This window comes from Strix aluco, chromosome 2 (assembly GCF_031877795.1).
Source record: "Strix aluco isolate bStrAlu1 chromosome 2, bStrAlu1.hap1, whole genome shotgun sequence".
Taxonomy (NCBI): Eukaryota; Metazoa; Chordata; class Aves; order Strigiformes; family Strigidae; genus Strix; species Strix aluco.
Genome location: NC_133932.1, coordinates 111,312,621 through 111,326,338, shown reverse-complemented (window position 1 = coordinate 111,326,338; position 13,718 = coordinate 111,312,621). Strand labels below are relative to the sequence as shown.

At 44.3% G+C, this 13,718-nt stretch overlaps 1 protein-coding gene across 1 annotated transcript; it reads left to right on the top strand.

Moving 5' to 3' along the window:
- The first annotated feature begins 7,071 nt into the window (after positions 1 to 7,071).
- CCNA1 (cyclin A1) lies at positions 7,072 to 13,458 on the top strand. The gene is made up of 9 exons (XM_074816972.1): positions 7,072 to 7,258; positions 7,367 to 7,510; positions 8,671 to 8,914; positions 9,123 to 9,244; positions 9,958 to 10,181; positions 10,805 to 11,009; positions 11,946 to 12,059; positions 12,723 to 12,856; positions 13,192 to 13,458. The coding sequence occupies exons 2-9, from the start codon at positions 7,385 to 7,387 to the stop codon at positions 13,241 to 13,243; spliced, it is 1,221 nt and encodes a 406-aa protein (XP_074673073.1). The 5' UTR covers positions 7,072 to 7,258; positions 7,367 to 7,384; the 3' UTR covers positions 13,244 to 13,458.
- The last annotated feature ends 260 nt before the right edge of the window (positions 13,459 to 13,718 follow it).

Below are 13,718 nucleotides of genomic sequence, written 5' to 3'. Positions count from 1 at the left end.
GCACTCAAGACTCCATAAACTATTGCTTAAAATACCTTTTTCTGGTGCTAACACAAGAAAGAGAAAGAATACAGATAATTTTACATCCTTTCAGGTGCTGGGAACCCTGAGCTGTGCATCAGACAGACCTCTGCTCAGGGCACGTGGTACAGATGCCACCCGTAGAAAGGTTCATTGACATTTTGGTTTTGAGACTTCTTGTAGAATTTTCTTAGACAAAAAATACTGTATTCGTCATTTCTACTGTCAACCAACCATACGTTCACATGAGAACTTGCTGTTCCACTTTAAGATAAAGACAAGGCCATGCAGGTGGGTAGTCAACAACACCAAAGGGGAGCTGCCTGTGGGCTCCTCTGTTATCATCACCCAGCTGAGTTTATGCTGCAGCCAAGAGACCAGCGCAGCCCAGCACAGACCTGAAGGACAAGCTGTACGTGCAGCACAGCGCAGCACAGCACTGTCCTGTGCCTACTCAGGTACACTGTTATGTGCATCACTAACTCTTTGATGCACAACAGTCTTCTGGTTAGGATTGTTACAACCCCAGAGGGGAACATCTTGCACCTGCTCAAGGCTTTAGGCTTTGCTTCTCTGCCGTTGGCATTGGCTGGTGCTCTATGCCAGCTTGGTAGCTTCCACTGCTCCTCAAGGTGAGTTCTGCCTGCTCTCAGACATGAGACACAGTGGCAAAGGATTGTTGCTGGAGGGTCCCTTTATTATCTAGCATGAGAGCGATGGGATTTACAGGCAGGCTGTGCTTCAAGGTCAGGGGACCTACGGAGATAATAAGGATGCAGAGTGCATCAGGCTTCTCCCGGCATCAGCCACACCGTGAACAATGCAGCTGCAAGCTCAGAAGCAAGTGTTCTCCTCTTACAGAGGGAACACGAGGCTTGTGGCTCTGTCTGGGACATAAACTATGTTGCTGCTTCCCCTCCTTCTTTACACAGACACCCTGGGACTTTCACAGATTATTTCTGTTTTCTGTAGCAAGTGGAGGATGAGTATGTGCACAATACAGGCAAATCTCACAGTCTTACCTTGCACAGCATTTGCCAAGAATGCACACTGTGTACTGTAACTCTGAAAACAGTCAATATCTGGGTAACAGGAACCTGCTTTTGAAGGCTGCTCTGGGATCATCACAGCTCTTCTTACACCAACATCACATGGTTGTCTCTGGGCTGTTCTGCAGAATGGATTTTCAAGAACACTCTGCTTACTAAGGTCCTACATTTATTGTCTTCCCTCATGCCCCTGGCTCTCTATGTAAGAATTACTCCACACTCACTTTACATTTAATGTACGTGCTATAGTGGCATGCAGTATAGTAAGAATCAGAAATTGTCTCACAGGGTTCCATGCAACAAAATGGGTTGCTTGATCGATCCTGCAAGCAATGTGAACCTTTCACACTGATTGGTGATTTGGCTTGAGGAAAATTGCTTGGTTCACTTTCCAGATAAATTTTAGCTCTCAGATTTGATAATCTGCTATCATACACATAACGAGTAAGAGTTATTAGTTTAGGCCTCTATTTAGGAAGAAAGCTTTAACTCTAAGCCTTGGAGTTAATTGATCTTATAAAGTCAGTATGTCTAAAAATACACAAAAGTGTGTATTACAGCAGAGCCCTAACACACATAAAAATATAATTTTGCACAATGTAAACTTATATGTGTGTGGCGGTTTAATTTTCTTTTTTATAACTGAAAGGTTTAGTGCATGAAACCTAGTGGAATTTGCTTAGTTAGATAACACTGGCAAAGTTACAAGAGCAAACTTAATCACTAAATGTTTCTGAAAGGCAAATATCAAGTATTTTCTAGAGAAACCTAAGGAATACTGATGCATTACAAATTAAAGTTACATAGGTATCATTCACAGAAGCATCACAGAGGGGAAACAGATTTTAAAGTACATCAGGTGTGTATAAGCAACAGTTTAAAGATATATGTCCACTGGAAGAAGCTACTTTCTTTTACATCCTGTAAATTACAGGTGAGTATTACACATAGCCTCAGCCAACAAGCATACATGTAGCCCTATTTAAATGATACCAGTTAACACTAGATAATCAGTACAACCTGCACCATTAAGTTTAGATTAAGGGTTAGTAAGAAAAAAAAAAAAAAGGTTATAACATTCCAATGTAGTTTCCATCTTCTAGGACTCAGAACATATTTATTTTTCTAAAACTTCCCTGAAATATTTTAGAAAAGCAATTTAGTGTTTTGAAACTCTGATTTAAACACAGTATTTCTTCCTTTTTATCTCTGCCTTCTTTCTGCCTTTGTAGGCAATGGAATAAATTATAGCTCTAGTTTTCTTCTACTTTTTGTTTTGTACAAGTGTAACTTTCCAAAAGCTAAGAGCATTTGGAAAAGCTACAGAACGGCAAAAGGAGAAACAAAAGAAGATGAAAGGAAACCAGATAGCAGATATTACTAATTTGACTGCATCCTGAAAACCTCTTTCAGTTATGGCCATGCATTAAATTTGCTATGCAGTGGGACTTCCAGGGTTGCTCTGCAATAAACTGACATCAGAAGAGGGTGTGGCACACATGGACTGGCTGTGTGACTGCTCGGTACATTGGTCTGAAAAAACTTACTGAATATTGAATGTGACCTGGCCAAGGTCATAATAACTCTGTGTCTAACCTGCCTGAATGTGTTTTCCTATATGAAAATTGTGTTGTAATTCAATATGAGACTTAGAGAAACAAGGCTGGGAAGTTGCAACAGTCTTACATTAACTGCTTCTCATCTTGTACTCACACATATTTGCTAGACAGTGGCTGTTTTATTACCAGTAAAGATGCTACTTCCAGGCTGCAGGCCAAACAGCTGTTTATGCCAAGCTGAAAATCTAAGGATTAAAACACACTAGGGACCAAAAGATACTTCAAAGGGTGAAGAGAGAAGAGGACAGCTGACAGTGGTCTGATTAGTGGATAGAGGGAGCTGCTGGGAGCTTCTGAAGCAGCTGTGTCCTTCTCAAGCTCATGAGAGGAAGAAATACACAGAAAAATATCTTGGGATAAAATATGCCACAATTTCCTTTCAAAAGGCAGTTTTGCCCCTGTATGCTTATAATCAGAGAATGGATGAATCATGTGATTTCAAGTCACCGAGATAAAGGATGCTCCCTACAAGGGTGACATGACCAAGATCCCAGGAGGGGTCTGTGGTAGTGGTGGTAACTTGAAAGCCCTTAATCGAACGAGAAAGGAAAAATCAGTGCTCTTCATCACTCCTCCTGCTCCCAGGCACAGCAACAAGCACCTGCATATGTACAGGCAACATTTCTCTCTCCTGTAAACAAATCTTGCAAAAAGATTGATATAGTAAAATATAAACTTCAAATACTTATATTGTGAAATTTTAAAATTAAATGCAGCTCTTCAATCTCTAAATAAGCCCTATGTGGCACTTCTGAGAGGTCTAACATCAGGGCAGAACTGGAGGCCTGGCACAGTCACTCTCCATGCCCCAGATCATGAACTGAAGCCTGTGCGGAGTTTGCTGTGTAAAAGTTTGGGGCTTAACAGTGGTCCTGCAAAACAGAAGAAGAGCTAAGGAGCTAGGAAAGATGCACGAGACACAGATGAGTCCTAACCAGCCCTTTAATACTATCTTTTCCAGAGCCACAGAGGAAGCATCCTCGCCAAGTCAGGAATTGCTCTGACTTCTCTGTCTTCCTAGAAATCATAAGTAAGACAGTAATTACTGCAAGAAGCCCTAAGGAGCCCACTCAGGAAGGCTTCAGTTTCCTCTCAAGCACACACAGGGAAGCTCAGAAGTAAATGATTAATGGCCCAAAGCTTTATTTGATCTGCTGCTACAATTAAGTAGTGGCTGGCAAAGCTCACTGGCCTCCCTCAGGTACTAATCCATATTGGGCTGTTTCAAAGAGTTCCTGAGAAACTGGAGCTTAGATAACCTCATTAAAAGCTATTTGAGAGGCATTTCAGTTACATTAATGTACTATATGACTACTGAGTATATCCATATGCTGCTTATACATAAAGATATGAAGAAGTCATCTGTTGGGTAGCTGAGGTTCTTCAGTTATTTCTAAATTGTATACAGATATGATGGGTATTTGGGTATACAGGATATTCACTGACTGAAGACGAATTCAGTAAATAACTTCCATCCATATATTGGCTAGGAGTGACAAGTGATCTTTGTATGAATGTGAGTTACGTGTTAGACGTGTAACTACCAAGTTCTGACATTCCTCATGACAAATACCATATGGAGAGAGTGAGCAGTTAGAAAAATAGGTTTGGGCAGAGGTAAGATTATTTTTATAAGCTACAGGCAGTTTTCACAAACAGCATTTACCTATCTGAAAATATGTACTTGCATAATGTTTCATCTATCTCATTATCTTATCCAGATGTTTTTACTGAAAATAAAAAAAAAAAAAACAGCTCTGGCACTGCCAAAGGAAGATCCCTTGAAAGAACAGCTGGTATTTTCAATGTTGACAAAGAATAGGATAACATTTTAAAAATTACAAAAAAATTCAACAGCACTTAAAATTATTCAGGCATGGAGTGCTAGGTCTATAAAGATGAGGGATGGTACCACTGCCTTCATGATGCTGGTACCTCAGTCTCGTAATTTCTTTTGTGCTGGACCTACAGTTCATGGAGCTGTCTAGAAACCCAGCTCAGAGAACCCATCCCAGTTCTGTGTGGTTGTTGCAGCTGTGTTACTTTTCAGGTGGACTAGGTCCTTGGTTTGTCTCACAACCACAGGAATCCTTGTGCCAGCAGAAGGGTGGCAGCAGCAGTGAGTGGCTGGGAGCAGGGCAGTCCTTGTCCGTGGCAGGCCAGATGATGCTGAGTGCAAACTGGCGCCCAACAAGGATGTCAGGGACATAAGTGTTTTGGGGCATCTGAGCCCTAGAACCATCATCTCACTGATGTCCCAAGAGAACTAGTTTCATAAGTCATCTCCTTATTTTTTTATATTTTAACATTTAACTCTTGAATATACAATTTCCATTATTCTCAGAGGAGATTCTGAAACTATCGACCAGTATTGATTTAAGGTCAGAAGAGTAGTGCCAGCTACTTAAAATATAATTAGAGACTGAAATCAGAGTCCTGATACTCCTGAATTAGAAAAACATTGCTAAACTGTAAGTGAAAGAAAATTTTTGCTTTGATGGAGAAATCCAATTTTTTCTTCCTTTATTGCTAAAAAGTGTGAGGCTGGGCTTTTTTTTTTCACTCACAAAATACATACATTTCAAAAGCCTTTTGTTTCAAAAATGTTATTAAAACTGAAAATTGTAATTAAAATGTGAAATAATCACACATTTAGAAATCGTTTTGATTAACATCCACCTTTTTAGACTGCTATAGATTCCACATATATTGTAGCACAGGAATTTTTCAATATTTTTTAGTAATCCCATCAAAACAATAGGATAAAGAGTATTTAAAGTTCTGCTTAAGCTGGTACTTAATTTCAAAGGCTGGAAGCTAGACTGATTTTTTTTCCAGAAATAAAAACTTTGCATGAAAATGTTTAGTGTCCCCATGTGAAGTCCTTCTTGTGCCAACCTGGTGTTTAGAGATGACATGAAAGGAAGAGAAGAACACAGAAGTACAGCGTAACCTTCTGTCCCCCCTGCCCTGCATTTGCCCACACCTGTAGCTGTGACAGCTCCACTGTGATAACTACCTGCTTACAACCTTGCTGCTTCAAGGACATGGAACTCCTGCTGTCAAAAAGGTAAAGTAGTGTTACATGGCTTATGCATCAAACACAGGTAACATTTTTCACCATGAGATATACCACTTACCTCCTACAGTAAATTCTTTTGGGGGGTGGGGGGAAAAGTCAATTAAAAAATAAACTTAAGAAAAGTGGGAAGAAAAAATACAGACCTTAATACAGCCTGGATGACAAGAACCGCAAAAACCAATTCTGGCATAAGACCCTGCTTGATGTATCCAAGTTTTGGATAATAGCTCCTACATTTCAATCACTCTGGAGAGCATCTCAAGAAGTACCACAACTGCCAAGGCACAAACATTTTTGACAGCAGTTTTTTAACTTGCTCTTAAAGATCTGTAAAAGGAAATCCCCAAATGTCGCATGCTGCCTCTTCTGGGGCATCACAACCCTGGTATCTAACCTAAATTTCATGCTGAGGTTCAAGCTGTTACACTGCTTGCTCTTTTGTCTTCACTGTGGACTTTCCGAGGACTCATGTCTCACACAGGCTGTATTGCTGTTTGTTCCTGCTAGGACAGCCATGAGCACGGTGACTCATGCTCACTCCAGGGTTCACTGTAACCTCCTGATTCTTCTTCAGGGAGCTGCTACCTACCTGGCTCTTCCCCATCCTGCATTTCTGCAGCCGACGGCTCTGTCTGACCTTGCACTTGTGCTTCAGGAGCATCCCGCTTTTCCAGAACATTTTTCCAGTTTGTCAAGATCATTTCTGAAATCTAATCTTGTTCCCCAGCATAGTCAGAGCCCTTCCCAGCACCATCGTGGTGTTATCCACAAATTTAGTAAGCGTGCTCTCTGTGTCATTATCCACGTCACTGGTGAAAATCTTTGATGGCCCTGGACAAACTGCTGCTTGATTCCTCTTATAAAGCTCTGTGCTTCCACCGCTGATGGCTGAGAACCGCCCATGTGTACAGCTGTGCGATCAGTTCTGCAGTCGTACCCTGGCTTAGAATTTATCAAAGTGTCACGGGAGTCAAATCCACGCTTAAATCAACTAAAAACTCTTTTTTGTTGGCTTTCCCTTATCAAAGAGAGAAGCAAAATTCTTCTGACCTCAACTGTTCCCATAAGGCTGCTGTTGTCGCCTGCATGCCGTTTTCTTGTATTCTGGGTGTTTAGGAATGGCAGACAGGGCGAGGCGCGGGGAGCCGGCGGGGGCCGCGGCTCTCGGCCGGGACACTCGTGCCCCACCGCTCCGCGAGAGCTGCGCGGGGTGGCGCGGCCGGGCCCGCGGCGGGCGGCCCCCGACGGGGTCTCCATGGCGACCCGCCGCCGCTTGGGTTGCCAGGGCGGCGGCGCCGGGGGTTGCGGCCCGAGCTTCCAACTGGCCGCGGCCAACAGCCGCCGCCGCCGCCTCCCTTGGCCGCCGCCTATATAGGGCGGGCGGGCGGGCAGCCTCCCCCGCGGGGCGCGGGCGAGCGGACGGCTTCCTCCGCGGAGCGCGGCGACCTCCAGGGACCGGCGGCGAGCGGGGCCGGGTAGCATACGCGGTGCGGGCTGCCCGAGGCATAACCAAATATTTGTGGTGGTTTTGGGAATTTTAGGGGTTTTTTTGTCCCCAACTTTATATGTTGTTTTTTTTTTTTTTTCTTTGAAAGGTACCGACCGTCGGGGCGATGCGCCGCACCGGTGAGAGGAGCCGGGCGGGGCGGCGGGACCCCTGTCCCGCTGCCCCCCGCAGCGGCGGGCGGGCCGTGCTGGGGGTGCTGGCGGAGAACGGGCAGCAGCGGCCCGGCGGCCAGGTGAGCCCCGCCCGCGGCCGCAGCCTCCCGCGGAGCCGCCCCGCAGCGGTGCAGCGGCCGCCGCGCTTCCCTCCCGGCCCGGGGGCCGCAGCTGCCCGACGGGCTCCCCGCGGGGCCCGGGCCGCGGGCAGCTCCTGCCCCAGGCCGGCACGTGGGGCCGCCGCCGGCCGCAGGCGTGAGCGGCGCAGGCACCTGCCCCCGAGGCTGCAGGCGAAGGCCTGGGGGTGGCGGGGTGCGTGTCTGACTGGGGCTCCCGTTCATGAGCGGGAGTTTCCCGAGAGCCCTGCTAGTAACCGCTCAGTCCTAATCTACAGACGCTTCCCCGTGGAGATACTTTGACCAAATAATTCTTCCTGGAAGGAAGGAAGACTCGGTGAGACTTGATTTGGGCGCTTACCCCCTGAAGTGTAGGGAGTGGTTTAAGAAAAAGTCTGTTCACTGATGCTTGCCCAAAGGTCCCATTGCCGTGTGGCAGAGCCTCCCAAAAAGCTAAAGTTCACAGCAGGGTGTCTGTCTGTGTTTCTGTTTCTTGGTCCCTCCTGGAGTCTGCTGCTGTGGCAGGGAAGTGTTGCTGTGCTGACTTACAGGACCTAAAGCAGCAGCTATTGTGTACGCAGACTCTTCTCGGTTACGACTCCATAAAGCCTGTTGGTGGTTTGCTGATAGGAGGTGATGTCAAGGCTTGTAGCCTGGTCACACGTTGTAGTCCTAGGGACTGTGATGCTTGAGCTCAGAAATTCAAAGTGAAGACTTTAACAGGTCTGTGAGAGTGCCTGGGCTCTTTTGTTACTATAACTTGCTGCACTTACAGCAGCTGTTCCTTGTCAGAACTGAATGCAGAGCAGACCCTGCACATGTCAGCCCTGTCAGACCGGAGCAGCACCCTCACCTCATGCTTCTTGGCGGTGGGCACTGGAGATGAGGCTACTCCCCTGGCTCCTGACTTTCACACCACCTCACTCTGTGAGGGGTCTGTGACAGCAAGACAGCAACAAGTGGTACTTTTGAGGTACCAGCTGTGGCTGGTGGCTTTTCCAGTCAACTCTTATGTTATCGGTGTCTGTTAGGCAAGGAAAGTGATTTTCTTTTCTAAAACAAGCGATACTGTTGTGTTCTTCCTGAGTTGCCCTCCCACAGCATTACTCTGTGCTCTGTTTCAGGGTGCTACTGTTGTCAAACACTTCTCTGGCTCTGAAAACACCATCCCTTCATCTGGAAAAGATGAATTACCTAACAGTGTGGTCAATGCTTCATCAAAGCAAGGGTTTGCTATCTATGTAGATGAACCAGAAGAGAAAGAAAACTATGGCTGCCAAGTGGCTGAAGAGCTGGAATCAAGCCTCTGTCAACTGGATACTAGTGCGATGACATCCAGTATTCACCTACTGCTAGATCTGAGTACAGGTAACACCCATTACTGCTCAGGTGGTATCTATAGCATAAGTATGTGTAGGGTGGTTATGAATTAGTGAGTAGCTTCTGTTACAGTAAATAAGACTTCAAGATAACTTGGATTGTGTCTGCATGAGGCACAACTCTTCTGTTTAGAAATAGCAGGAGAAGGTAAAGAGGCTAATTACACAATGTCTTGCTGCTTCCTCTCACTTGTTAGGATCTCCAATGGCAGTGGACACATCCTTCCAGTCCAAACGTGAGGATCACATGGAAGATGCCGTAACTCTGGCTGTGGAAGAGTATGCAGAAGACATTCATCGGTACCTCCGAGAGGCTGAAGTGAGTGGCTTGTAACAAGCTTATAGGTATTTGTGTCTCTGATGGGCTGCAATACTGCAAGGATGTATGGCTGCCCCAGGATAACCCAAGGCTGACACTGAAATACAAAAGAGAGAAAGCAAGCAGTAAAAGCCATCTCTGAAGGCAGGATCTAGACAGTGATGAGATCTTTCAGGATTACTCTCTGTCCCTGAAATTGCCTACCCCCGGAGCATCTCTTGAATCTTTGGGATGAGGAATCCTTGCAGATGGGAATTGAATGCTGCAAAAATACTAAAGCAGTTGGATGTGATCTCACCGACAGCTCTCTTGATATAGTAGTAGTTTTTCCTGCCTTTCTGTATCAGAGCAGTAAAGTGCAGTCTCCCGATAGGAAGACAGGAAAAAAATGTGATTTATTCACTTTCAGGTCCCTCTGAATGACTTATATGTGCTTGATGGCAAAGGCTGTCCATAGTCTAGGAGTTCTTTTACTGTTCTACTACTAACACAGACTCCTATCTCTCCAGTGTAGAAATACTACTTCCTAGAGATGCTGCTAACTAATACCACTAGCACTATAATTGTAGTTAGTAGTAATGAGTTATAGTGGAACAACTCGTAATCCTTTTGGTGAAAGCATAAGAATGTTAATAAGCTCATCCATCAATGGCTGGTGCTTCAATGCATGATTCAGCCATCAATCCTGATTCTTCAATTCTCTCTCCAAACAGGTAAGATTCAGGCCTAAGCCCCACTACATGAGGAAGCAACCAGATATCACAACAGGAATGCGTGCCATCTTGGTAGACTGGCTGGTGGAAGTAGGGGAAGAATATAAACTTCGAACAGAGACTCTGTACTTGGCGGTGAACTTCCTGGACAGGTTTCTTTCCTGCATGTCTGTTCTCAGAGGGAAGCTGCAGCTTGTAGGAACAGCAGCAATTCTTCTAGCTGCGTAAGTGTTTCATCTCCTGAAATCTCCGTGAGCTAAAACTTATTTTTGGACTGAGTCTTTTAGTTTAATTTGAAGGACTGAAGCTTGCAGTAGTAGGTAGCTTTTCATGATGTTTCAAGATCAGCAACTTTGCCTACTTTGGCATTAGCAAAATTAAACATTTAGTGTTTGTGAGGAACTGCAGTAGGGAAAGCTTGTAACCATAACAGCAGGAGCGAAAACACTACTGTGTTAGGCTGCTAGCTATAAGGCTGTAGTAAGTTCATAGATTCACAGCTGCAATCTGCAATTAGCCTTGAACTGCTTTAAGCAGACGGGGTACCCAGCGTAGCCTAGGAGCACATGGGGGTTTGGAGTGAATTGTGTTACTGAGACTTTCTCTCTGAGAGCTTGCTATTAGGAGTTAACAATGTGAGAGTGTGTCTGTCTACACTGATGACTTGGAGTTCCTCTAAACATCTTTGCCCAGATTTGAAACTGAATTGTTACATAGCCTGGAGGACTAAAGTAAGAGCTCTACACAAATCTTAGTGTCATATGCTCATCCTGATATGGGTCCAGCGGATGGCTTTCTTTCACCGTAACTTTCAAGCTGACAAATGTGGCTTCCATGCCTCTTTCAGGAAGTATGAAGAGATCTACCCACCAGAAGTGGATGAATTTGTATATATAACAGATGATACCTACACAAAGAGGCAGCTGCTAAGAATGGAACACCTGCTTCTCAAAGTGCTGGCTTTTGACCTAACAGCCCCAACCATCAATCAGTTCCTCCTTCAGTATATTCAGAGGCATGGAGTCTGTATCAGAACAGAGAACTTTGCAAGGGTATGAATTATCTTCCTTTTAGGACTGAGGGGGGAGAAGGGTTTCCAAAAGCAGAATCACTTGTATTTCACTAAGTTACCTGAGCAGACCGGTTCTGCTGCTATACTATGCTTTATCAGAAGATACTCTCTTTCTCATGCCGAGCCCTATCGGGAACTACAACAGGCCTAAAACAGGATGTTTTGTAGTCTACTACCTTCAGTAGGCAGCTTGTGACTTCTGGATAAATGTCTCATGGAAATCCTAAGGTTGTTCTACCTGTCTGATCAGGGATAATGCACTGACTAGGTAGCTAAGTGTTAGGAATGTGGTTGTTTCTTCAACAGTGCCAGCATAGGAAGTCTGTCCTGGATGTGATGGTACTACATATTGCTACACGATGACACAGTATATGCCTGCATAGCTGCATAGGCAACCCTGCTTAGAAACAGGTTAACCCAAGATTATAGCAACACATCTGATCTGCTGCTTATCTGCAAAGAGTGTAGGATTGTACAGTGACTCTGCTCCAACAGAGTCCAAATTCTGTTTCTTAGAGCTGTGCATTTATCCCTGATCTCCAGGTGAGGTCCACCTAGGTGAGCAAGAGCCTTGGAAGATGGGAAGAGTGTGTCTTTTTTATTTTTACAAAACATGAATTTTCTAAGTTTCTATCTGTAAAATTATGTCAGAGCTGATGATAGGACCAGAACTTCAGATTACAGTGTAGATTGCTCAGGCTTTGACAGTGTGGTCTTTCTGTCCCCACTGAAACATGTGAAAGGTTCTTCTGTGAGATCAACAGGACTAGAATGCTATTTTTACCCACCAGACATGTAACTCCTTTTTTTTTTACATGAAATTGAGACCACTGACAACTTTCAGTGCTTGCTGTATTGGACTGATTATACCAGCTAGGCTCATTCTGTTTGAAAAAATGGTGGCTTTTTTGTTCAGTATCTTGCAGAGCTGAGTCTCCTTGAAGCTGATCCTTTTCTGAAGTACCTTCCTTCACAAACTGCTGCAGCAGCCTACTGTCTAGCAAACTACACGGTGAACAGGTCTTTCTGGGTAAGAACAACTACATGTTAATGAGTAGCTCAAGCATTTTATGTTATTAGAACTAGGCTGAGAAGCAGAAGGAGTAGCTTCAAACTATGTTGTTATAAAGGCTGAAATCCTAAGATGAGTAGCAATTCCTGACCTACAGGACTACCTAATAAATGAATGTTAAATCAACCTGAAATATCCTGCCTCTTCTCTGAAATGGGAGGGACCTTGCTGTCTTGCTCACATCAAATCTGTACCTAAGGCCTTGTTAGTGTTTAATCTCCAAAACTCCTCCCCAAATACAATTCAGGGGCTTTCTGAGAGGGAGGGAAGAACTGAATATGTGCACTTGAGTGGATTACACTGAGTGGCTGCTTTAATGCAAGCCTTGATAGTTCTCTCAGCTGTGTGTCAGAGGAATAGCTTTAACAGAGAGCAGGATCCAGAAGAGATGCAATGGATGCCACATGCTTAGAGCAGAAGGAGCTTCTTGTCAGATCTCCTGGCACCAAGGAAGACCTAGAGTGAAACTGATGGCAGGGTACACTTGAATCCTTTTCAGGATTAAAGAATCTAGGGTGAACACTGATGCAGTGAAAGTACATTTTCTACAGAAGCAGAAGCTATCTTCTAGATGAATGTTGCTTACAAGAGAGTTAACACTGTTTTTTCTCCCCTGACCAGCCAGAAACACTTGCTGCATTCACTGGGTATTCATTAAGTGAGATAGTGCCTTGCCTGACTGATCTGCATAAAGCATGCCTCGATGCTCCCCATGGCCAACTGCAAGCAATTAAGGAGAAGTACAAGTGCTCAAAGTAAGTAACCAAGAAGCCAGTGTTCTGTAACTTGGAGGCTATAAGCACAAGATGACTTTGGTTTAGCAGCTTGGGCTACAGCTGCTGTAGCTGACAGACTTCTCATAGTGGTCAGCTTCTATTCCTGAAACAGAAGCCTCTGTCAGCCTGTTTGAGGGGCAAACTTTTCTGACCAGAAAAGCAGTTAATCCATAGGTATACAGATGTACTGGATAACAATTCTTCTGTGATGTTGCAGGATGATTCTTTTCTTCCTCAGTGCATGGCACAAGAAGGTGGTATCTCTAAATTTGTCAGCTAAACAATAATCTTTAGTGATTGCATTTATATTCCAGGTACCTGCATGTGTCTCTTCTGGAGCCCCCAGCAGTTCTTCCTCTACAATAGAGACTGTGGATTCTGGACTTGAAGATTACCTTGTCCCAATCAGCAAAGCTGATCAAACATGTCAGAGCACTGCAGGTCATGTGTCTGTAACCATAGTGACCAGAATGGTTTTTAGCTAGTATTTTTTAATTGCATGCCTTTTTTAAAAAAGGATATTAGACTACAGCTCTTAATATAACTGACAGCACTTTTAATAAATGTCTTATTACACTGTTCCTCTATGAATCTTCTGACTCCAGTTGATATCTGCAATAAGAGTGAGTGGAAAGGGCTGTGGTTTTTTACAAAATTGTTGTGAGCAGGGCTTCTAAGCTAGGTGGAGTGGATAAAGTGTACTCTGAACCAACACAACCTGACATCTCTATAGACACAGGTGATTTGCTGCAATATTTTATCTGTTTCTTCCTCTTCTATGAGACAAGATTGTGTGGCCATGAACAGAACCTATTTTCTGCAACTCGTTTACCATATCAGA

Coding starts and splice junctions, on each gene's coding strand:
- CCNA1 (XM_074816972.1), top strand. CDS start 7,385: ATGCGCCGCACCGGTGAGAGGAGCCGGGCGGGGCGGCGGGACCCCTGT. Junction 10,182..10,804: donor GCAGCAATTCTTCTAGCTGC/GTAAGTGTTTCA, acceptor TGCCTCTTTCAG/GAAGTATGAAGAGATCTACC. Junction 12,060..12,722: donor CGGTGAACAGGTCTTTCTGG/GTAAGAACAACT, acceptor TCCCCTGACCAG/CCAGAAACACTTGCTGCATT.